The 25,876-nt window shown below is 30.5% G+C and overlaps 1 protein-coding gene across 1 annotated transcript in view; it reads right to left on the bottom strand.

Annotated features, from left to right (window-relative positions):
• Positions 1-25,876, bottom strand: part of LOC126738340 (out at first protein) — a 274,579-nt gene that overhangs the window by 94,682 nt on the left and 154,021 nt on the right. Inside the window, exon 2 of the mRNA XM_050443616.1 lies at positions 19,318-19,431. Within this exon, the coding sequence (XP_050299573.1) occupies positions 19,318-19,431 (114 nt within the window). The remainder of the gene's footprint in view (positions 1-19,317; positions 19,432-25,876) is intronic.

The raw sequence follows: 25,876 nt of genomic DNA, 5'->3' as shown, positions 1-25,876 counted from the left end.
TCCATATATTGAATAAATAATGGATAATATCCTGCTTTCTTTACTCGAAAATTCAAGCCTCCTAAGTACTCATCTCGCTTTGGATAACACGCTTTATAAAGCGACTATAAGAAAATGATTAAAGGAGGAAAAGTGGCACACTTATAAAATTCCATTAATTCAGGAGCAACTAGAAGATAATCCAGATCGCAGATCGCAGAGTTTTGCCAGACCCTGACCGAAAGAAGTGACAATAACTATAATATAATAGACTAGTGAAATAGATATGCTTTTCAGATAAGACAATTAAGACAATTTCAGACAAAATAAGTAAATTTAGGTACTGGGCACCGGAAAACTCACACTAGTTTAGGGAAAGTCATTTTTAAAATTATAAAAAAATGAATGTATGGACAGCAATAATTAATTATTAGTAAAAAATAACAGAGCATTAGAACTTTGACGGGACAGAGTTATCATGACTTTTTAGTAAACAACAGAACTGGCCACACTGTGTCCTGATAAATATAACCTAGATATGCCAAATCAAGAGCTATAGTTTCAACAGGATAAGGCATCTCCCCAATTAGCCGCAATTATTATAAGATTCCAAGCTAATGTTTTTTTATTGATGATTAATTTCTTTGGGGTTATGTCAGAAATGAAGTGTACAAAGATAAGCAACATATGTTTGATATTCTCAAAAATGGCATTTTTAATGTAATTTGAAATATTTCTTCAGGCTCAATTAAAAATGCAACGCAAGAATTCGGAGGTAGTATTTTAGTATTTAATATTGTAAATTTTAAAAATGTGGAATGTGATGTATTAATGTAGATTGCAATAAACTGTTAAAATTAGCAATCTTAAAATAACCCTGAATACATAATTTATAATATGAATAGTAATAATAATTTTCAAAAGGTAATTATTGAAAATATATTTGAATTTACAATTAACATTAATGGAAAATTAATTAATAGGCAATCATTCAAAATGAACATTTCAAAATACGTCTAATTAATTGCTTTTGCATTTTAATTATGTTAAAATTAAATTGAAAATATTTCGCATGCGAACGTGTAATGTGAAAAAAAGTTAATTTACTTGGTCGAAATATCTGAGCGCATTCGCTAATAAAATTTCATATAATATTTATACAGTTAATTAAAAAAAATATTAATTTCGAGAAATATACATATGTAACTGTGATGACGTAAAAGAAAGTCTTCAATTACTTTTCAAAACTAAACCGAAGACAGAGGAAAAAATTAGGACAAAAAGTTCAAACTGAATTCACTTCAAGAGTTCCAGACTAGTTTACACTTAAAAGTTTTTAATGGTTTATAAGTAACCGTTTTAAAGAGCATCAGGAAATTACACTTTTAGGAGTTTTATTTGATAGTTTGTAGACTTTTAAGCATGATCAAAAATAATGAATAAAATAGGAGAGGGACTAAGACAATTTACTGACTGATTACATCCAGTTCTTTTTAGTTGGAGTTATGAGATTCAGTAATCCCCATTTCATTAATTTGTTCTCTTTTGCAATCTATTTTTTTTTAAATTTATATTATTTAAAAAAAAAGTCGACGAAAAAGTTATATGATGACTCATCCTATATTTATAGTACTTTGAAATAAATAATCAGGCACTTTGCTTGTACGAAAAAAGAAATAGGGTATAGTTTTGTTATTAATTATTTTAAATTAAAAGTTATATTTTATGAAGTTTTAATTTATTCAACTGAAATATTTAAAAATTGAAACTCAAGAATTTCATTAGAATGCAAATGTATTGTCAAATAAACTCAAGCTAAAGTTTATGAAGAATTTCAAAGCAGGTTTTATTATTTTCTTACTTATAACGAGACACATTTTGAGCTTTTGTTAAAATCAGTTATTCAAACTAAACCAGTATTATAATCACTAAATTTCAATTTTCAAATGGATCATATTTCTCTGCCAAAAATGTAATAACGTCAATATTTCCTCTCAATACGTCAACTTTTCAATAGCAATAGGAACCATATAAAAGACGTACAGGCTGATATAAAAAAGGTATCGAATCGCTAGATATCTTATTTATTTGGCACATGACAAAAGGCTCGACAGGAAATTTAAGCTCAACGGCAGAAGCAAAATATTTCGCAAACGCGACTTTGAAATCACAAAAGATCGCGTGTCGCTGCTGCTTGCTGGTGGTATTCGCGTTATTCAAATATCCGATAACGGGTGGCGTTTTTCAATTGAAATTGATTTATCGGGAAACATGATTTATACGGACTCGGATGGGCGTCCGCCCGTTTCCACCTGGATTTATGAACGTTGATCGGATACTTTCATTATTCGCTCTCTCGTAGGTTTTTTTTTAATCCGTGAGTTATTCGGATCATTTATAAAAAAATTCGCATTTCAGCAGAGAATATAAAGAGGGTTAGGTAAAAAAATGCTTAAAGGAATTTCAGGCATTTAAAATTCTGATTTTTTTTTAATATTTAAAGGAAAATTTCATAAAAAAATATGGCGGAATTTACAATTAGAAACTTAAGATTAGTTGATGAAAAAATTATTTATAAAAGTCGTTTTTGTGTTTACATTAATATTTTGATCATTTATGTATATGATAGATACAGTTACATAAAACAGTATACATAATGACTATTGCCATAGGTCCTTTAACTTTTGTGTTTACTAGCTCCCGTAAATTTTGTAACGTTAATTTAACAAAAATTTACCATTAAGGTTAATGGACGGAACTACACGGCCACTGCAAAAGAAGAAATGATAGACCCATAGTATGTTGACATAAGTGCCAATGAACCACGCATGCATATGAGCAATAGATATTAACATTCTAATATAATAAGCTTAATTACTCCTGCTTCTAACCCCTTACAGAACACGGTGTAGGTATCAGTTGCTCCTGATAGGTAAAAAAAATTGGGCCGCAATTTGTTAATGGCTGAAAGAAACTATGAAGGAAAATTTATCAAAAGAATTGGAGTTTTTGGCAAGATTACACTTTAAAGAAATACTTTATAGAGTTTCCGAAAAAGAAGAAAAAATGAAGGTTTAAATGTGGAGGATAAACCCAGATAGGCCTTCCTAACTTTATACTAACTGAGACGGCCGAACCAAAGGGCCTGGGGTGTCTACTTGCAGATTTTCCTCCTCTATAAAAAAACGGCTTAGGTTGGGTTGGAGGTGGGTTGAGTTGAATTAGGTTAAAAATACACCAGCCCTGATACACTTAAATTTTACAAATCAATTTAGGGATGACCACAATTTTTTAATGTAAAAAAAATCTAAATAGTAACAGGGTCCTTAAATTGAGTAATTATTTCAATGCTTCATGACTTATCCAAAATTCTTTTATTTAAAAAATGTTTTACTAAAATTCATTGAATCTTAAATTGTTCAAGCACTCACTCTAGGTGCATATAAATTATTTAAAAACATGAGACTGGTATTTTGATTTGAGTGATAATTGATTTTGAAATTACTAAAACATTATTATATTGTACGCCAATATCGGATAGTCACATTGTTCAAAATTTAGAAGGTTAAGATTATTGCATATGACAATGATAATTAGAAACTTGATAACGAACTGGCAGTAATAACCGACTTTGTAAATTAGTATTTTATTGTGATGAGGAGAAATATAGAGAATATGGTGAGTATTGTTAAATGAGAAACTATGAAATAGTTTGATACATTTAAGTGAGGGGAAAGTAATTTTTAATAAATGTTTTTAATTAAGTTGAGTAAGCTAAAGAGAAAAGATTTATTTATTAAGAAGTTCAGTGATATCCATTTAAATTTATAATCAATGAAGGAAAATAAAAACTAAAAAAATTAGGAGTTGCAAACATAAAGGTCAGAAGTAACTAGTCTTTTCTAATGCAGGAAGTTGAGTTATTATAAGAAACTGAATTTTATTGTTTGAGTTATTACCATAAGAAAAAATTATTTATTTCAACTGTGTTATATAACTGTTAAAGAATCGACTCGGTATTAGACTGAACTTTAAGTGAGCCAAGTTCTTTCCATGTTTTAAAACATGATATGTATTTATGGTACAGAGATTTAGCTTAGAAATATACAGATTTTTATGGCACCTATTTTTGTCACTTTCATTCCATAAAGACTGAACTAATAATCTTTTCTAGAAATTTGACATGACCAAAAAAAAAACATTTACAATAATTTTCACAAAAAGTAAAAATGCATCAGAACTTCTTCAGTTGATTTATATACTTATTTTAAAATTAATTTAAAAATAATGTTCCTAAAAAAATTTATCCTTTCATCACCTTTTTTTTTTCCAGCAGCTATATCTGAAAAATTACCACGAAAAAAAGAAAATCCCTTTAATATATGTCATCCGAAATTCGTCTGCGATTAAAATTTTGACTGACACATAACAACGATATAATCTTATCAGGTCGAGAACAGAATTCTGGATAATTTTCAGGGTTGAAACGACAACCCTCACTTTAATAAGCTTAACTGTAAAGAAGAGGCGAAAGGGGGGCGTTAGAAGCATTCAAGTTGGTATTAAATCTAAGAGGATGAAACTCGAGGAGCAGTTGCCAGTATCGGTGTCAAAATAAGCTGAAAATTAACCGCTACCTTGTACGAGGAATTAATTAAACGCAGCCATTTGCGCATTTAACGAAAACGATTTAGGAGTGGGATGAGATTTTTTTTATATATTTTTTACAATTAATTATTATCTACCAGGCTATCATTTAAGTAATGCATACAATGTTTACGTACCTATATAAAAATAAAATCAGAATATTAAATTGAAATTAATAAAACAAAACCTTTATAATCTGCATAAATTGTAAACGAAGCAATAAAATTAAATAAGTCTAATTTCGATTCGACTATCGCATGGCAAAAATCTATTAGGTTTTATATTTGAATGGAAATGAAATTTATATCGCTACGTCAGTCAACGCAAGTTTTATATTAAAATATTCCTGCAATAATTTACTCTTGTGAAACAAGATACATTTTAAAAAGTCGATTTAATTAAATTTTTTATGCTACTGAAGTTTCTTTTTCTGTCCGAAATTTTAAATATTTTATGTAAAACACGTATATTTCACAAGAAGTGATTGTTTTACTTATCTCTTAGTTAGTACATATTAATGGCTTATTAAAAGTCTTTAGTGACACATTTTTTAACAAGTAACAAGCAATATGTTAAGAAAAAGAGTATTATGTCCATTTAAGTTATGCATAGTATTAGGTCGTATTTGAAATATTAAAATTTAAGATAATAAAAAAACCAATGAGAATTTACTCAACAAACTTTATAAGCTACATTAATTATAATAAAGTAATTTATCTGATAAGATTAGTTATAATTTGACTACCGTATGGCAACATTATTAGGTTTTATTTTTGAAATAAAAAAAATATAATATGGCTACGTCGTTTAATCAAGTTTTATATTAAAATATCCTGGCAGAAATTTTCGTTCGCAAAGCTTGATACATTTTTAATCAGATGCGACTTTAAATATTTAATGGTACTGAAATTTAAATTTTTCTATAAAATTTAAAATTATTTTGTTTATTCATCTTGTAACCAATCCAGGAATACATTCTGTCTGGAACATAATTTTTTCAGGAATTTCTTTTTATTGTAAACACCAGATTACAAAACTCAGAAGATGGTCACTCGGAGCATATTATTATTATGCAAAGTTGAAGATATATTTTTAATTTTGTATTCTATAATTTACCGAGTTGTAAATGTGGGATCCCCCACATAAGAATATTAAAAGGTGAGTCGGCCAGAAAATTGATAATATTGACAATTTCAGTTTTAGTTGGGTGTTAGTTTAAACATAAAAACTCATCACGGAATAAAAAAAAATTGTTAAAAAACTACGATAAGAATATCAATTTTTTTTCTTATTATCATGAAATACGTTAAAAATTGAGATATACCCATTTACATGGTAATAAAAATATATATTTCTTGTTACTCAGTAAATATTAATTACACTAAAAATGGAGGCAAGTTTTCAGTAATACATTTATGAATAACATAATATTTTTAGAACAAGGACTTTACATCTGGTTATGAATATTAAGTTATAGATCGTATTCTAAATAAACAAATTTAGCAAAATAGAAAATTGAGAAATAAAATTTATTAACGGAAATTTTGATTTCACTATCGTATAGCAAAACATATATATATTGAGTTTTATTTTTAAATGAAAATAAATGAATATCTCTAGGTTATTTTATAATGTTTTATATTTAAATATCCTGGAAAATTTTACCCACTTTATAAAAAGATTTCATTTTAAATGTCAATACTAGTGAAATTTAGATTTCTCTATAAAACTTTAAATAATTTTATTTCTAAATTTTATAACATAACTCGGGAACATACGCAGGGTAGAAATTTACTTTTATGGCAGAAGTCAGCGTCAAATTACAAAACTTCCACCTAACTCACGTTAAGTTCCTACCTTTAATGATTTCAAGAAAAAACATCAAAACTAATTACAATGTCACGAAGCTTGTTTCGTTTTAAAGACTCTTAAATAATTTCATTGTTTTGATTGCTGAGGACCAATAACTTCAAGAACTGTCAAGCTTGACTTGCTTGACTGTCTGGAAGACAGTCAAAGCAAGCAAATAGATTAAAAAATAAAAGAAATCAAACTTAATCAAAATAACCCAAATACTCTAAACTGGGAACCTCAATCAAGACAAACTACTGATTATATAAAAAATAGGCCCTAGAGAAGAAACCATCAAATAAACTTAGTAACTATACAACCTAAAATACAAAATATGTTCAAAAGAATATAAAAACTATAATAATAATTAATATATTGATATTTTCATAGTAAAAGATAATCGCACCGACACAAAAAGTATTGAGTTTCATTGACGATTTTCACATATAATATAATAATTTATTTCTTATTAACCAGCAGATATTAGTTACAAGAAAAATCGGATTAAAATTCTTATGTAACTATATTAACATAATCATTTGTAAATAATATATAATTTGAAGAAAAGGACGTCATATTCATTTAAGTTATGCATGGATTGTCTTTGAAATAAATATATTTGGCAAAATGGAAAATCAACTAGAATTTACAGACTTTGTAAGCTGCGTAAATTAGAATTAAGTAATTTATTTGATAAAGTTATTTTGATTCGACTTTCGTATGACACACTTCTTGAGTTTTATTTATAAATTAAAATTAAATTATTATGGCTACGTTGCTTAAATCAGTTTTATATTTAAATATTTAGGAAAAAAATTACGCAAAGCTAGATACATTTATATTCATACAGATATATTCATCAGATTCAAATTTAAATTTGTACGGCTATTACAATTTTAATTTCTCCATGAAATTTTAATTAACTTTGTTTATATCTTGTTGTGGAGCTTAAAAAATGTATTTACACTTTTAAACCAATGCAAAAAATCAAAAAGTATATGTGACAAAAAGTATCGATATTTATTAACGATTTTAATACTAGTATATACCATTATTGATTCTTTTATTATCACGAAATTACGTTAAAAATGTAGATAAATCCATCGACAAGGCATTAAAAATATATGTTTTGTTGCTCACTAGATAATAGTACCGATAAAATCAAATTAACAAAATAAAAAATAAGGTACTATACATTTTATAAGATAAATAAAAATATTTTTGTTCCTATTTCAGGTATTATTTATGTCAGTTATTTTGTAATGAAATAATTGTTTAGTAATATTGTGTATTGATGATACGATGTTCCGTGCAAATATTACCATTATATGAATATAGGTATAATTTATAAAAGCATTTTTCTTCTGCTATCCGAAGTAATTATAATAATAGTTGCTTTAGGGACCATAATAAATTATTCGCAGAAAATAATTTATTATGGTCGCTGCCCATTAAACTTCTCTTTTCAGCGACATTTCACAAAATTTACAAGTGACAGTTAAAAGTATGTTATTGTAAAATTAATGATTTATTTTTACATGCCATTAAATATTAAGACAAGAATATTTCAATTAATTAATTAATTATTCTTTTACAGCTAAAGCCGCTAAAACAAATGTGTTAATTTGTTCTATATTTGCTAAATTTCTGTTTAACTCTTAAATATTTTGCTAATCCTTATAATATATCCAAATATGGATTTTTAACAGTCGTTTTTTCGCGTTCATCCAGCATCTTGGTAATTATTGCTACAATTGCCTACGCTGTTCAAATCTCAAGCAGATTCAGAAATATCAAAGTTGGAAAAATACTTATATAATAGGTTCCTATCATGGATGGCATATATTTCACAGTATGGAAAATATTCCGGAAGATTTTTCAGTCAGGAAAATACTCAATGCAGACATACTATTGCTGAACAGCAATGATTGAAAAATTATATGAATAGAATATTTTCCCCGTCAAAAGGTCACATTAAGAAAGCAGAACTTTGCAATGATGTAATAGTACTTCGAAAATGCTGCTCTTAGCTTTTACAGATGTATTGTCTAAACCCCAGTGATTCTAAATTATTAAAAAGTTAATAAAACAGCCTTTTTTTAATTTGTGTTTTTTACTATAATTTTTAATTTGGTCAGGTTGTAAATTGTTAAACCTATTTTTTGAGGAAATTATTTTGTGTCACTGTCAGATATTTGTCTACCTGCTTTGAAGTGTAAAAAAGGTAATGAAGGTTACGAGGTGCAGAAAAAGCATACTTTTTCATCAGAAAAACGTATTTTAAATAGGTTTCTCGCAAATTTTTTTGCAAAATAATGGGATTTTTTAAAGTCTGTTAACTTAAACTTCACATTATACTACTATACTACTATTATTATACTACTATTTGCCGAATAGTTGGCAACTTGTTCTAGAAATTGTGTTAATCATTCGAAAGCGTTATTTGCATTTTGTTTCTTGAAACTAGTATATAGTTGAGCGTCATCGGCATATCTCTGGATTAAGAATTTCATATGAAAATATTCAAATTTTAAATATGAATTCTGACAAGTAAAGTGGCAGGTGGCAGTGAAACAGGACTCACACTAAACAGGAAGACCATCTGGTATAGATTCGATATTTTGGTCACCACGGATGTAAACAATTCATCCATGGTAAACCTATTCGATTTGGATATGAGGTTTGGTGTCTTAAAACTTCAACGGAATACCTTATAAACTACGAAATCTATCAAGGAAAAAATCCTAGATCTAACCTAGACTATGAACAAATAGCTGAAAAGCCGGCAGCACCTCTCTTACAAATTACTGACAAATTGGGTATTAAAAAGTCATTCAGATACTACTTTTTTGTCGACAATATTTTTACCACTGCAAACCTTTATTGTACACGAAAGGAAAATGGCTATGGAGCTACGGGCAAATCGTTTACCAAAAACTATGCGCTTCCCACTGAGAATGAGATGGAGAACAAGGGGCAGTTTTCTTTAAGTTTGGAACGCAAATGAAGAGTAATATACGTAAGATAGATGGACAATAGCATTGCCACAATGGTTAGTACTTGTTTCGGTATAGAACCAGTCAGGTCAATTGACAGATTTTCTAGAAAAGATAAGAAAACCGTGGCAATTTCAAGACCAGATTTAGTTATGGAGTATAATGAGAATATGGGAGGGACAGAACAAATAGATAATAACATATTAGGGTAGCAATTCGACGCAGCAATTTAAAACTCCTGGATCCTTTATAGAAAAATGTGACGAAAAAGTAGTCAACTAGAGTTAGAAGAAGGCAGTTGGCAGGTTTTTACTATAAGGAAAGGGTAACTTATATTACGTCATTTTAGACCTATTTAATGAAATTTCAATTCCGTAGTGGTAACTACGTAGTGGAATATTGGAAGGGTGCCAAAAGCTGCAGGTAGTGACTTTCGAGTAAGCAATGATATTTGATATGATGGACTTAACCAATATCTTATTACAGTACCCGAAGGAAAAAACGTCGATATGGAGGCTCAGATGGTTCAAGCAGAGGTTTCACAATCTGCGCCAAGTTTCAAATTGGACTTTGTATAGACAGTTTTCAAAAATTTAATTGTTGGTTAAAATAAAATTTCCATATACTATTTTTTTAAATTTTTATTCAGTATGTGTATTTAGAAGTAGACTAAGATCTTAAGGTCCCATATGAGAACGTGTTTTTTTACTTATTTTATACAAAAAATTTGTAAAAAGTTTCAAATCATGCTTTGGCCACTTAATTTAACAAGTTAAATAATCGTTAAATTGAAAACGATGTATATTCTCGGCTTTAATGGCTTAAAGTCCAGTAATTCGAACATTTTATTATAACCTAATAAAACAAATTATATAGTTTCACCACTAACAACAGTCTGGAAAATGTCGTCTATGGAACTTTTAATTTTTAACTGAAAAAAAGTTATTATCTTTAGCAATAGCATACCCATAATTTGCAATCATAAAAATCCCCTAAAGAATAAAAGCTAATTAAGAACTTTATACTCATTTACATCATAATGTTTATTAATATGGTTGGTATAAAGGGTCCAGTCATGCAACAAAAGTGTCGACTATATTTCTGTTTTTTCCAGTTCTAATGACATGGTATAAATTACGTTTTACCGACTGCAATTTGTTAGCTTTAATTTACGAGAGATCATTTAATCGAATATTGGATAATTCGCTTGCGGTGTAGTTATCTTTAACAGTTCAATGTCCATATTTCACTATGTTCAAAAAAACCATTTTATTCACTAGCAAATAGAATGCCTGTAAAATTTTAGCAAAATTATAATATATCAAGCAATACACCGGAACGTGTTATTAATTAAATGCAAATAAATTTATCATAAAATATGCACATATGCGTGTGTTTGTTTTCACGTAATAATTCATGCACCGCTTAATTCTAAATTTTGCGCATTTAACAAGCGAAAAATATATATATTTTTCACGCCTTCCACGCTAATTAATTTAGTCGGGCGATTTTAATACAAAGGCCTAAACATTTGTTAGTGGCGGCACCGGACTAAATTAGCCGGCGCGCAATTTGGCCAATTTTCAAATTATAGCACAAAGGAGTCTGTCAGATTAATCGATTTGTTGCTGTTTGGATACAGCGTATGTACATATGTATATACATGTAGTGGGACTCTATTAATAGCCATCCTGTTAAATTTTAAGTCACTTATTGTAAGCAATCATTTTTTGAAATCCCTTAAAAGCAAGATAGGTTTCGGATTTGTAAGCATAGAGCCGAAATATTTGTTTTTTTGATATAAAATTGTTGCGCTAAAATACATGCTGGAACATAATTTTTTATGCTTCTTTTTACGTCTTATAATCTTATTTGGTGCATTTTTACTCAAATATACAGTGTGGACCAGTTTTAGGAGCGGAGGATTTAAATGCAAACAAAGAACCATAAAGTAATTCCAGTTTTTATTTTAAACTAGGTTTGCAAATTGTCCCATTATAAAGATATGGGGAGCAAATATTTTAATTTAGAAAATTATTTAATATGTATTATAAAAATAAAATTAAAACCCATTAAATTTGTTAAAATAAGCAATCATATTATGAATTTAAGATTGAATAGTAATAATCAGTTAAGTATCGATTTCTGTACTCTTTCCTACTTATGTCACTTATTTCAAGGTTTTGTTAGGTTATGTTTTTATCAAGAAGACTGAAAAAAGAAAAGATATCTTACCTGTGCTGGATTCACCAAATGCTATATGGCAAGTTCGCTATTCTATTCTGTTCCCACCATGCGCCACGTTGGTCTGGCAAATGTAAATAAAATAAACAAGCGCGAAACGTGCGGAAGGAGAAGATGTGAGAGCGAGACTGACAGCGTGACAAATGAGGGAGAAAAGAAACAGAGGATGAAACGCGTACAAAAGTGGGAGAAATAAGCCGATTCCCGTAGGTCGACTTTAGCGATCGCGCTGGAAGGAGATATCTCTTCTCCCTTCAGTAGTCTTCTTTTTTGTAAACGGCTAGTTTTCAAGTAGAACGTAGAACCACGCACACTTCATCCTTCAGCCAGTCAACAGATGATTATTCTTTGTCCTATTCTATATCTTCTCGAATCCCTTTTCTATCCCTTGCCAGGAACCTATTCACACGGCTAGCTAGGCTGGACGATCGTAGATGTATCATGGAAGAAGTCTCACTGTGTATTTTAGAATTAGGTTTTGGTAAAGTTATTGATTCGGGGAACAGGGTGCATACCCGACGTTTTTCATGAATATCCAAATCGTGCTCAATTATCTGGCAATTATCTCGTAGTAGCATCATCAAGTTAATAAGACTAGAATTTTAAGTAGAAGTGTCTCCATTCTGTTCGACGTCTAATAAAACTCTTATACTCGATCGTTAAGTTGTTTTATTTAACAGGTTATAGGCCCAGACACAGTAGTATTTTTGAGTCTTTAAGTACTGCCTGTCGATCAGTTAGAGTTAGCCTGTGTTGTTTGTTTTTGTAATATTTACGTTTGAGTCGTAAATTATTAAGAAAACAATTGTGATGAACCTAAGTAGTGTAGTGGAGCTTAACTCTATTTAGGAAGTTTTGAAGGTACCAATTTTTAGCTTTGAAAATTTAGCATAACAATCTTATTTAAGGCAGGAAAATTGAGCAGGCGTTTTTGTCAAAAACCTATTAAAATTGAGACCTCTTGGCGTATGGTGTAATTTCACATGCAATTTGGGTCTTGGAGATAATTCAAGTATTAACTCGATCTGATCTTAAGTCATTTATAAACAAGAGTCAATATGTTCATTTTGCAGGTAATTTTAGACTTTGTTGATGATACATGGCGTACCACTGCACACATGAGGCTTGGTTCTTGAGAAAATCCTCTTTCTAGTGTATGTCAGTGATCTTCTCAGCTATCTTTTTGGGTCTATATTTTATCTTTATGCTAATTCTTAGTTAGGAATGGAACAGATAAGAGCCTGAGACCAAACTTCCACCGCATGAAAGGATTGGGACCCAAAAAACTCCAAGGTCCAAGTCATTTTGCTATCGATAATATGTCAAAATCAAACATAAGACTTGATAAATTGTGAGAATGCCGCTGAAATGTGGTCATGGTTGGACCACAACAACCAACTGAAAACTGAGGTTTTTAGAGAGTTATTTTGGCAAATAAAACATCAGCCATGCTGCAAATTGTTTAAAAGTGATTGACAGCTTGCATCTAAGATTTATTGCTTTTTGTACTGCCTAGAACTATGTTAGCTATGCATCAGCAAACGTTTGAAATTAGCAGCATGATTACTTAAATAGGAAACTCGCATGAGGAATGATTAATCCGAAATAACTCTTTGTGCTTTACAGGTAAAAGCTTTACCAACTAAGCTGGAAAATCAATATACAGGATTTAAATAAGATTACTAACTGTAAATATTGTAAAACAAAAAGGCATTATATTTGAAAATGCAGAAAAAAGATTCAGGATGAAGAAAGAAATGTACAGGTAATCCCACAACCAAGCTCAGCATATATATGTGATAATGCTTCTCTGTATTTTTCAAGCTTCAGTGTCAATGAATCTAAATGGATAATTCTGAAGCAAGTCTATTTGTGACTAAAGAAAAAGATGAGTTTGCAAAACTGGAATTTTTAAGTGAACTTATCTTGCAAGGTAAGGCAAAGGTGTGATTGAAATACAGGCTTTGGTTCAAGGTCAGTGTCATAATACTATAAATAATGTCTTGTACATTTCAAAATTTGGCAGCAGCCTATTTACTTGAACCGTAAATTCGTTTTTTCCCTAATAAATTTTAGTTTAGACAACGAAAAAGTCACCAATGTATTTTTGATGGTCATTTTGTAAATATTGAACGTTATTTATGTCGACGATAAACTAGTAATGTCGAATTCTGAAAGCGCTATTAATGAACTAATTAAGAAATTGCGGATATTGTTTAAGACAACTGTACATTTAAACAATAATAAACTGTAGTTTCTAGGTCTTCAGATTAAACAGGACCTTATAGTAAAGCGATTGGTTCTTTGATATTCCTTGCTACAACCTACCAGCAGGTTCTCAAATTTCAGTCTAATAAAAGTGTCTGCTTCCTTATTACTAGCATTACCTAAGTAGTCAAGTATCCAAAGAAGCTGACCCTGGAGTCCTTCCTTACCTGTTTTTTTAGGAACTTTATATACTAAATACAAACTTGGAGCTTCTCTTTTGTGCTGTGCAAGCCTTAATAGCAGCTTTTGTTGTTCGAGCAGATTGAGACGACTGTTGCGATTTTATTTATTTATTTCATTTATATTGCGAACCCCTATTTATGTAGAAATGTAAACTTATTAGACACGTCAATACATTTTCAAAATCATCGGATCCAAAAATTTTCTTACATTTTTATATTCAAATCTGTTGTCTCGTATTGTGGGAACTAAGTGAACTATATGTACAAATTCTGCAAAAATTATAAAGCGCTAAATCGCTAAGATTGCATCTAATGAAAACATTCTACTCACCTGATCTGGCTATGGAATACCGTAGGCTCACTTCTCCTTCACACTTCTTCTGGTACATATATCTGTACTAATATCTCTTAGAACTTTGTTATAACCATAATAATTAATATAGATAGTAATATATGTCAAATAAATAGTGGTGCAGCTACTCTAATGAAGAGTAGAGTATGTACTTAGTTACCATCATTAACGGTTACTAATAGTAACGAATGAACCCTTTCAAGAAGATAAAAAATTAATTTATATTATATTCATTCAAATGACTTTTGCTAATTCTATATAACCAGTCATAGACCTTGCTGAACTATTTTCGAAGAGACACCCATATAAAAATTAATGATATCTTTTAAGGTGTCCCCGTTGAACAGTTTATTTAACAAACAAACCAACTTAGTTAAAAACTTTCCATTCACTCGACGAGAATCCCCATGGGGGAGGCGATGGGGGTAGGATTATTTAAGTGTCACTCCTCCAAAAAGTTCTGGAAAATTAGGGCCGGTCATCGGAGCGCTGCATAGCAAGTACTAAGCGCCCTCTGAAAGGCCAGTTGGCTTTTGTCCGGTATAGTTTTTGTTCGGGAAAACGCGCTGCTGCTGAGGAGAGCTTAGTGCACAGCGCCGAAACTAATTTCGGGATTACAATTTTATGAGATAGAGCTGCAGCAGTAACGTCGATTCCTTTATTGTTTTTTTTTTGGTATAGAAAATAAATTGATATGATTATAACATATATATATTCGCAAAAAATCTGACGTATTTTTTATTATTTAATAAATTAACCTTATTAATTATTAATCAAATTATTCCCTACGTATCTACTTGCAGGATTTTTTTTTGTTATGCCTGGTTTGGTTTCCAAAAACACCAAATTTGCTTTTTTTGCATTCGACAACTTGCACGTGAAACAGAATAGAATGGTATTTTTAAATATTGCACTTTGTTCAAGTAAATCTTTGCGACAAAAGCTTAGAATAATAAACAACTTAACTGATCGAAATAACATGTATATCAATTAATACCATGCAGATGATACGCAGTTGTATCACTCCTTTTCACCTTCTGATTATTTAACTGCTTTGAACCCTATAAAAACTGATCTTGATGCACTTGTTAAAGTCTCTAGTAAAAATATGTTAAAATTAAACCCTAAAAAATGTGTAGTTATCCTCTTTGGAAGTAAAGTTCAAATAGTTGAGAGCACCAAGAGTTTGGGTTTAACACTCGATTCACAGCTAAAGTTTAGTGGTCACATATCAAATAAACTTAAATAAAAAGTTGTATTGTGCTCTAAAAATCATGTACCCTCATCGACATTACTTAGGTCTGAATATTAAACGTGAGCTATGCGACTTTCTTGTGTTGTCAAATTTTAATCATTGTGATGTGGTTTATGGACCTTGCCTAGATGGTCAAGACTCCTATAGAGTTCAAAAAATGCAAAACTCTTGTATTCGTTTTATTTATGGTATTAATAGGCGAGGGCATGTATCACATAATCTTAATGATCTTAAGTGGCTGAATATGTTTAATAGACGTAAGCTACATTCCAGTGCGCTATTTTATAAAATTATTAAATACCGCAGTTCTACCTATCTATACAACAAAATTACATTTCGGACAGACATTCACCACTTAAGAAGTAAATCTTTAACTAGTCCTAAACACAAAAATCAATTTTTCAAAAAATAATTCTTTTATAATATTTCTCGTATCATTAATGCGCTATCACCCGATATAACTGATATTTCGTATTCCATTTATAAATTCAAAAAAAAAGTAAGGCAAATTTTATTAGATAATCAGTAAGATGCATATTAGAGCTAGAAGATTTATTTTTTATTTTTCTTGTTTATAAATTGTAATTGAATGGCTAGTATTAGATATATTCTTCCGTTTTTAATTGTTGTATTGTTGTAATCTGTACCAAATGATCAACTATTTAGATGTAATGTATGTACATTTTATCTAGTAGTTAGTTTAGTTTAATTTATTAGTTGTTAGTTTAATTCGTTAGTTTTATTTAAAAAGTAGTTTAGTCCCAAAGTTTTTTATGTTGTAGCTGTGTAGGTAGAACAGAACCTGCATTTTCCATGCAGGAGTTTAATACATTAGCTTTTATTTACCTCAATTATTGAATTACACTTGTAAGTTTATATTCTATGTAATTTCCATAGTAAACATTAAAAGTTATTATTATTATTATTATTAATATTATTAATATTATTATTATTATTATTATTATTATTATTATTATTACTATTATTATTATTATTATTATTATTATTATTATTATTATTATTATTATTATTATTATTATTAATTATTATTATAATACCCTACAAAATCAAGCAACTTTACACCAAAATAAAAAACAAGTGAAACATTTCTAGAAGATCAGGTGTTCAATATGTAAAGCTTTTTTTCTGCATTGCAGATCGCCAATCGATTCCTGAGCCTCTTGCATAAAAAAAAACACGAAATGGCACCTAAGTCAGATATTACAGGAAAAATTATTGCAAGTAGAACTGTGGGAATTATTTTACTAAACAACTTTCCTTAAATTTCCTTTTTCGTATCCTAAGTAATAAAAAAGTTACAGGATTTATGCCCGACTTTTTTAGAACTTGGTGTAGTGGGACTTACATGGGGAATAACTAGTAACTTTTGAGAAGCTCTTTGCTACTTGCATCCTATAAACTGAATCTGAAATTTAATACTCCCACTAGAGACGTTTTGGACAACAAGTTTAACTATGACTTTTCATCCTTTTTAACAGCGTTTTCTATTACATTAAAAGAGTTACTATTAAACAACCAAATTAATAATTATTTTAAAACTAATGGTCTGTTTTATATGGACCTAGAAATTGTAAATCGACTGCTGTAAGTATACAATGGGTTTGAGGCTAGCCTGGATACATTTGCATCCTATTTAGATCTTACAAATGCTTTTAACTAAGTCTCACATTCATAAATTAATTTTTTTTAAATGAAATTTTGGGAAACTGTCCGTAGACTGCGTAGACTGCTGCGAAAACTGCTCTATAGTAGTAATACGAGAGGCATGCCTAACCTCGTTTCTATTATCTCATGGAGACCATTTTGAAAAACTAATTAAAGAGTTACAATTACAGGACTATCAAAAACAACTATCATGACATATTAAAAAAAAATCAATTATTCTTAGTTTACTTAATAAATTTAGTTCTATGTTCTATGTATATTAGTTAATCTTCTCCCGAAGATAAAAACATCGTTGGCGAAACACGTGTCGAGAGTAAAATAAAGAGTTTTGGTTAGTGGTAAAACAGTCTCGGAATTTAAGTGGAATATGAACAACAGTGACTTGAACCATCTACAAAAGCAATAATCGAAGGGATTAAGGTAACTGGCGAACTAAATGGTTATAAGGACCACCCCGATCAATCCATCGGTTTAAATGGTTTTGGTTTTAAACATCTCTTACATGTAAACTGTAGTGTGCGGGGGCTCAATCATGCTGAAAACAAATATTTCATATTACATTAGGGGGACATTTTTTATTGGATTTGCCAAGTGATTTTCAAGAAAGTCTTGTTATTACTCTTCTATAAAACTTGCTATAAAATGATCATCAATGCTAAAATTATGTTGGAAGTATGCTCTATCGTAGCGCGAGGGTTTTCATAAGATGGTTGTAGTGCAGATTTTCTATACCATCACCCGTGAACGGTGCTTTATCAGTAAACAAAATATACCTATACAATCTTTGATTTTCATTGATCCAATTGCAGAATTGCATTCTCAACTCACAACACCCTCCTGCAAATGATAAACCCAGTGTAAATAAACTGGGTTAAACAGTTATTAATGTGAAAATTTCTCCAAACAGACAATTGCCTAACTTGATAAAAATCTGCAAGTAACAGGACGAAAGATGACAACGCCAACAAGTAGTTGTTCTGATAGTAAGGTATAGGTGCAATTTGTATATTCGATTAAAAAAATACTTTTTAACAAATTAGATGCGTCGTAATTTAAAAACTTTCGGATACCAATTTGTACTACATTATCATAGATTTTATTTAAACAACAGAAAAATTAAATAAAAACTTTCACAACTTGTATTTCGGGAACGAAGGCTTTGCGGACCCATATTTATATTGACTTTTACGTTTATTTTTAGATCCTGAATACGCACCTGAGTATTGTATAAGTATTGACATTTCCTCATGAATCACCCTGTGTACTAATTGTGGAATATATGTTGGTTCATAGAAAATAAGCGTATATATCTTTTTTTTTTAGTTACATTATGATTAAATAAAGGATGTTGTTTTTGCACATGCGCAATACAATATGATTTTGTTTGTTTTGTCTTCTTTTGGCAATACACGAAAAAGCAATTTCGAGGCAAAAAAAAATACTTATTTTAGAAAATGTTAATAATGCAGTTATACTATTTTTGCAGTTATCCCACTGATTAATATAATACTGGTGATTCAGTCGGATCAATACTGACTGATAGTGAAAAGGTAGTGATAGGTCATTTCAAAAACTATATGTATATGGCGCCGATGAGGTAAAAAAAAATGATGGTGCTTGCCAAAAGATGAAACGTCGGCGTCGTATTATCATTATTGCATCACCATCCTGTAACACGAAACAAGTGACCTTGAAAGTGTTATTTAGAATAAAATTTAAAAAAAAGAAAAAAAAAGTGAAATCATGATTTTTTCCGATCTCCGCCAATATCCGAAATGTTTAAACGCATTTTATTAAGCATCAAAATACTGTAAAACTTAGCAATAAAAAAACTTAAATTTACAGTTCGCTACTTACATTTCGAAAATCTATCAGTTGAGTGACTAGGGTGCCATCTGATCGTTGAAATTCCAGCGTGATTGTGTCGTCGCTCGTATTTGCTGATATTGTTTCTTGTACCACATCGCCACCCTAAAATAAATAAAAAAAAAGAAAATAAATACCTTTTTTTCTATACTTTCATTTCTTTTTCCTAAAAGTATAATCAAGTTTACTGGTCGAGTTTCCGCTTATTGTGCGACAGACGTTACTTGACCGCAAATGTCAAGGGTGCAGATTTTATTACCGTTTCAAACACGGCTAATATTTCCGTCAGAAGTTTTATTTTTCTCTTTGATTTAGGGAGCCGTTGTGCGAGCAGACTCTTGATTTTAAGACTATTATTTATAAACTTGTTATTTCTCAATTTTCTGAATACTTTACGTGCTGAATATATCCTTTTTTTAAGAGTGTTTTCTAAAGCCAAATGGTGAATAAGAGAGAGTTATCTCTGAATCTAATACTCTAATTGATTATATCCTAATAAACAAACCTACTGCTGCTATGAAGTCTGGTGTGATTGATGCACCTCATGCTTCAGATCATCGGCTTACCTGATGTCTCCTTAAGATTGCAAAGAAAACATTTAACCAAATTACATTCGAATATCCTATGGCTATAAAAATATTGATATTACGAAATTTAATGAAACTGCTTTAACCACTAGCTGAAAAAGTATTAATTATGTGCTAAAAACTATTGTTTAAAGAAAAAATCCTTAATTTGTTCGATTCTCTACTTGATACTCACTCTCAACTTAACGATCACCAATAAATAATATTTATTAATTAAAAACCCCTTGGGAATATCGGGCAAAATTATACATCTATAAAAATATGAGAAACTTTTCGACCGCCCCTATTCGTAGAGAGAAGAAAGCCTTTATCCAGTAGGAAGCTAAAGAAACACAAAAACGTCGATGGCTCTATGGAGCACATTAAATAACTGTCTGTTTAACCCTATTGCTAAAGTGCTTAAATCTATCAGTTGTCGAATGATCAAAATAACTCTTATTAATTTAATTTCAGATCACCAATGGTTTCATGAAAAGCAGATCCACAGTCTCTAATATATGTTTACACACCATGCTGTTCAAGCTTTCGACAACAAATTTCAACTTGATGCTATACACTTTTTTACGTCAAGACGATGTAGACGATGTAAAAGAGTAAAACTGTCAACTTGCTCTACATCATTTTGGTATAATGCAACTATTTTCTTTTTAATTCAGCACCGTAATACTTGCACTTTAGTATTGTACTTGATTATACTATTAAGACGGAATCACTAAGATAGATTTGATAAATTTGAATATTGTTAAAAAAATAATAATAAAATTTGATATCTCTTGATGTATTGGTGTAAGGACAGTGTTCGGCAAGTAGGCTTAAAAATTCCTGTCTGCCAACCCCTGCCGCCCAGTCATTACCGCTGGTCACTCCCTATACTCCCTAGTATTCCTATACCTGAACTCATTAGCGACTCTTAATGAAGGAGAGCAGGCCTTCTCATTTAATATCCTTAAGTTCCTCTCGTGGCAGGAATGGGAAACCCATGGTTCTCTCCAAATCATAGTCCATCCTTTTCATTCTTCTAAGAATGATACCGTTACACTCCACCAAGCCACAACTGAAGCACGGCAGATCTTGCACCACGCCTAAGATGTGCAAATGTCGGTTGAGTCTACAGCGACCTGTTAGATTTTCTGTCAAAACAAGCTTGACTGATTCCGATACTCCCAGCACGTCAACAGCCATCTGATCAAGAAGTCAAGCTAAGCGTAAGACAAAAAGTTTGGGATACAGTTCAGAAAAATCAAGTAGCTCTTCTGAAGAAGACTTTGTGACAGATGATGACTCAGATGATTCATTAGGTACTGGCGAAAATGGTGAAAAAGTTCCGGATGTTTCTGATAATCCAGAGTGCTTGTTTTGTGCTGGAAAGTTTTTGGAAAGCAAAAAATCCGAGAAACAGTGGATACAGTGCAAATCCTGCAACTTATGGTGTCATTTGCAATGTACCTCATATGTATCTGGCATTTATATTTGCAATTTCTGCCAATAGATTTAGTATTTATTTTAGTTTTCTAAGTATTCCATATTTGTGACCCTATTTTTAAAAAAGGGAAATATCAATATTTTAGTTTTTTTATTTCGATTTTTGAAACGTTTTTATTTTTTACAAATACAAGTTATAATAGCTTAATATAACATGTTTTTTAATTACTTTTAATATTTTTTTGTTAAAAAAATAAAAAAGTTCTTATAATTTTGCAGTTTTAAAAAAAGTATACCATATTTGTCGCCCTTACTTTAAGTTTAGCGCTTGCCTACGAACCCGATGGTTGCTGGTTCAATTCTCGACCAAATCATATTTCACTGATTATTATAATTTTTTGCTTTATTTTCGTTCTTCTGTTCAACTTAACCTCATTCTGCTTGTTTTGTTTACTTTTATTTTATTTAGTTTTAAAACCGGATTTAATGTGAACGTCAGCATTATGTTTTAAGTATTTATTTTTTGTTTTAACTTTAATGTTTGTAGTGTTAAACGATATATCTCAACATTATAATTTGTGTCTGTGCATTGTTGTTTTTTATACTGGGGTTGCTTTCTACTTTTAGATCTGATGGTGCTTTAGGGCGAAACACGTGTTTTTAAGAGGTCTCTTTGAGAAAAATGGACTACTTTTTTGAATTTGAATCATCAATGTTCTAACTTTTAAATTATGCAATGTCCATGCAAACCATGCCCTTGCTTGAACTGGATACGCACATAAATTCAGGTTTTACAGAATTCTTATATGCGTTTTTCGGCGTATCCAAAGAGAAGGTATCACCTCCTTTTTGTAAGTGATACTTTTATTTATAGTCTATAGGACTGCCACAAGCAAAGCAGCCAACCGCACATAAATTAACAGATTTTTTACGCAAGAAAAAAAAGGCAACCGCAACCACTTCTTTCGTGTTGACAGCTTCGATTAAAATTTATCCTGCTGGCACGTAATAGACGTCATAGCGTTATTAGCTCCCTCCCTTTCTTCCCCCCAAAGGGTCGGCAAGATTGTGTGCGTGACACTGCGCCCTTTTCATTCCCTTCTCCTTTTCCCCTTGCTCCCCATTCATTTGAATTAGTTTCCTGGGCTTGGTAATTAGATTTTGCCCCAGGGCATACACTTTACCTAATATCCGAAACGCCGCGATTTTCGGAAAAAGGATTGGAATTACCGTGTTTTAATCTTAATTATGCAGAAACAGCATGAAAGGAATACTGTTTTTCTATTTAATATTAAATAAGACTTGTCTGATAAAAGTTTCCTGATCAGTGGAACACAAATCATTTTCTAAGTAAGAAAGTCCTACTTTTAATGTATTCGGAATCATAAGTATTTCACCAACTTTATTATTAAAGATTCTTAAATAACTTGCACATAATCAAATAATTACTAACAACAACACAAATAGCACTATTTCAAAAACTTGGTATGACTTTAGACAGCATTTAAGTTCTAGTGCAATAATAACGTCAATTGATACAAAAATATCTACTGTATTGATTATTTCAGATTTGTTTAAACATTTGACATAATTAATACTTCCACAGAAACTAATATAATATACAGTAAATTAAAAGCTTTTGCAGACGACACTAACTTATTCATGTGGCAGTTAGGTCACTGAGTTCTACCGGGAGAACAAAAGCTGATAAACATTTACTAGTCAGATTAATTTAATTAATATCCTATATATCTATAGATAGTACCAACATATATATTTTATAGAGTTAACAGAAGACTCTCTGAAATGGCTTACGAGATAAATTAGCTATATTGTATTGATTGCATTATTATTGAAGTTGTTAAAGGCATTAAGTGCCCCCTTTGTATCGGAAGAAGTAACGACGATGATTAAAGTATTGAATTGGCTATGGTGGAAGAAAGTTGACCTTCGGATCAATTTTCAAAAAAGTCAAGCAAATTTTTAAACTGGGAATTCTTATTTTTGATACTAGATTCAGAAAGAGCAAACAAGTTTACATCCATACATGATTTTTTAATTTTTTTTAAAGACTTTGATATACTCAGGGGCAAATTCTGAAAAAGTGCTCGGTGCCCACCAATTCAATCAATCGTAAAAATGATTGCAACTTTGTACATAATAATTACAATATCAAAAACTATCTACAAAAACATATCTAAGCTGGGATTAAAAAATAATGTCCTTATAGATATCCAGAAAGCAGTAATTCTCAATACAAGCCGCACAGTTCTTTCAATTTAATAAAGGAGATTACGATCTCCCTTGATACTTGTATCTGAAAAAGTAAATTTTGTCCAGTATTTGCTTAAATAGTGTAAAAATCAATAATAACAATAATAATATTATTAATAATTATAATAATACTAAAAATAATAAAATCATTTTTCAATTGATTTACTTTTTAAAACATGCAATGTCAACGTGAAGTACTGCAATACAACTTAATGAGGCCGATTGCAGCATCACAACAGAATCCGTTAAAATTAAAAAGCACTTTTTTAAAGAGATGCACTGAGTCCAAAATGGTTCTGTCTAACAATGAATCCTTTGCCAACAAGAAGAAACTCTTCAAATTATGGATTTTTGGTCAAAAACTATAATATTGGGTCAACTAAACATAACTACGTGCTCTCTATAGATGATCTAAAACTCTTGGCAGGCAGTAAACATCAATTAAAGTAATTTATATGAACTGTAAATCAGTTCTTGATAGTATAAGGATTTTGCGATGGATACGTATTGAATATTAAATATACAAAAAGAAACGGTATACCAGAATAACTTTCAGATAGAGAATAGGAATTTTCTATCTGAAAATACGATTGAATCGATATAAGCAGAAAAGACCTACGTATATTTAGGAATAAGGCAAGCAAAGAGCAAGCTTCTTTCATTATCCATATACCAATGGATAATGAAAAAAGACATAACATCCGAATTAGATACAAGGCTCAAACAACTTTTTAAAACATGGCTCAATAGCAAAATCCGTCTAAGATTATTAATACATATGCGTACTGAATGCTAGGATATTTATTTGGAATTATTACATAGACCTCAAGCGATATTAACCTTTACCAAATTAGGACACTACTTATTCAGTTTAAAAATCATCACACAAGGAGTGCTGTCGAAAGGACCATACTTACACGATATGAGGGTGAAAGAGGGCTTCTCCCTACAGACTTAGGAAAATTACTTTTACAGAACGTCTACTAAATCAGCTCTATACGCAGTTGTACACAAGTTAACGAATTTACCCCATTCAGGTTAAAATGAAAATGGCACCCATATACATTTTAACACCAGCTGAAAATATATAATGTTTGTAACAAAAACTCCAAAAAAGAAAGGCATATAGACAAAGCCAAAACAATTGACTGTCAAACTATTGACTGGTATCAAGTCCAAGTTTTCCGAGGCTTTACTATTAGCAATATAAGTAAATCCTACTCGTAACTATTTAAAATTTATAGCTAAAATATTTTAGAAGAAATTGGGAACCATATATTAAAATGAATGACCCTGCCAATTGAATAAAAGTGGATAAAGAATATAGCAGTACAAAACAGTTAAACCAAATATTTCATAATAAAAAATAAAACAACTTGCAAAAATAATCAATCCGGAATTACAACAATGAGTATGTATGAACTCAAAGCACACTGGTTGTAGAATACATACATGACAATTAGTTTAAACTTGGCCTATACTAATAAAAAGAAATTGCCTTTTAAGACTGTTCAGTTAAATGCAGAAAATGTCGAGGTTAGTGAAGTGCTTCATATATGTACTCTTAATAAATTCTTATAAATTCTCAAATATAATTTCTTATATAAATGCAGTGTGACCATAGCTTGCCCGATGACTCTCTGGTTGAAATAATTGCAATAGTTTAGTTCTCCTCGGCGGGTCCTAAATCGGAGGTTACTAACGGAGTAGTTACAATATATTAAACTATTTACGAGTTTGTAAAAAAAAATAGCATCGAAATTAGAACGGGCTATTCCAGTGACTGCATTACACATCTTGTTCCATATGCAATATCTTGGACTGGGAAAAAATATTTAAAAACCATATATTTGGTAAATTTTCTTTGCACTCTCTCAATCTATTAAAAAGAGCTATATAATAAGCTCACAAGTGTAAAATGAGGAACATATAACGCTACAATATTTAACAATGCTTCTTACTAAAGTATTATTTATTTAAGAAATTTTAAAGAAAAGCACTCGTATCAGTTATTACACTTGAACTTCTTTTTATAAATCAGCATTCTAGGTGCTTTGCATATAATATTATCCAAGTGAGGTCAGGGTTAAGATCTTTGTTATTAATTTGATCCACCTATCTTACAGGAAACTTTTTTATGAAATAAGTGTGACTTAGAGTGTACTAGCATTACACTTAAAGAATCTTATGTGCTAGACTTCGAGATATGCAATTCAAGAACTATTTTTGTCCCACTAAGACGGTTCAAGTTTCCGTGCAAGCTCGTA

Source organism: Anthonomus grandis, chromosome 7 (genome assembly GCF_022605725.1).
Source record: "Anthonomus grandis grandis chromosome 7, icAntGran1.3, whole genome shotgun sequence".
In the NCBI taxonomy this organism is placed as follows: Eukaryota; Metazoa; Arthropoda; class Insecta; order Coleoptera; family Curculionidae; genus Anthonomus; species Anthonomus grandis.
This window is presented reverse-complemented; position numbering and strand designations above follow the sequence as displayed.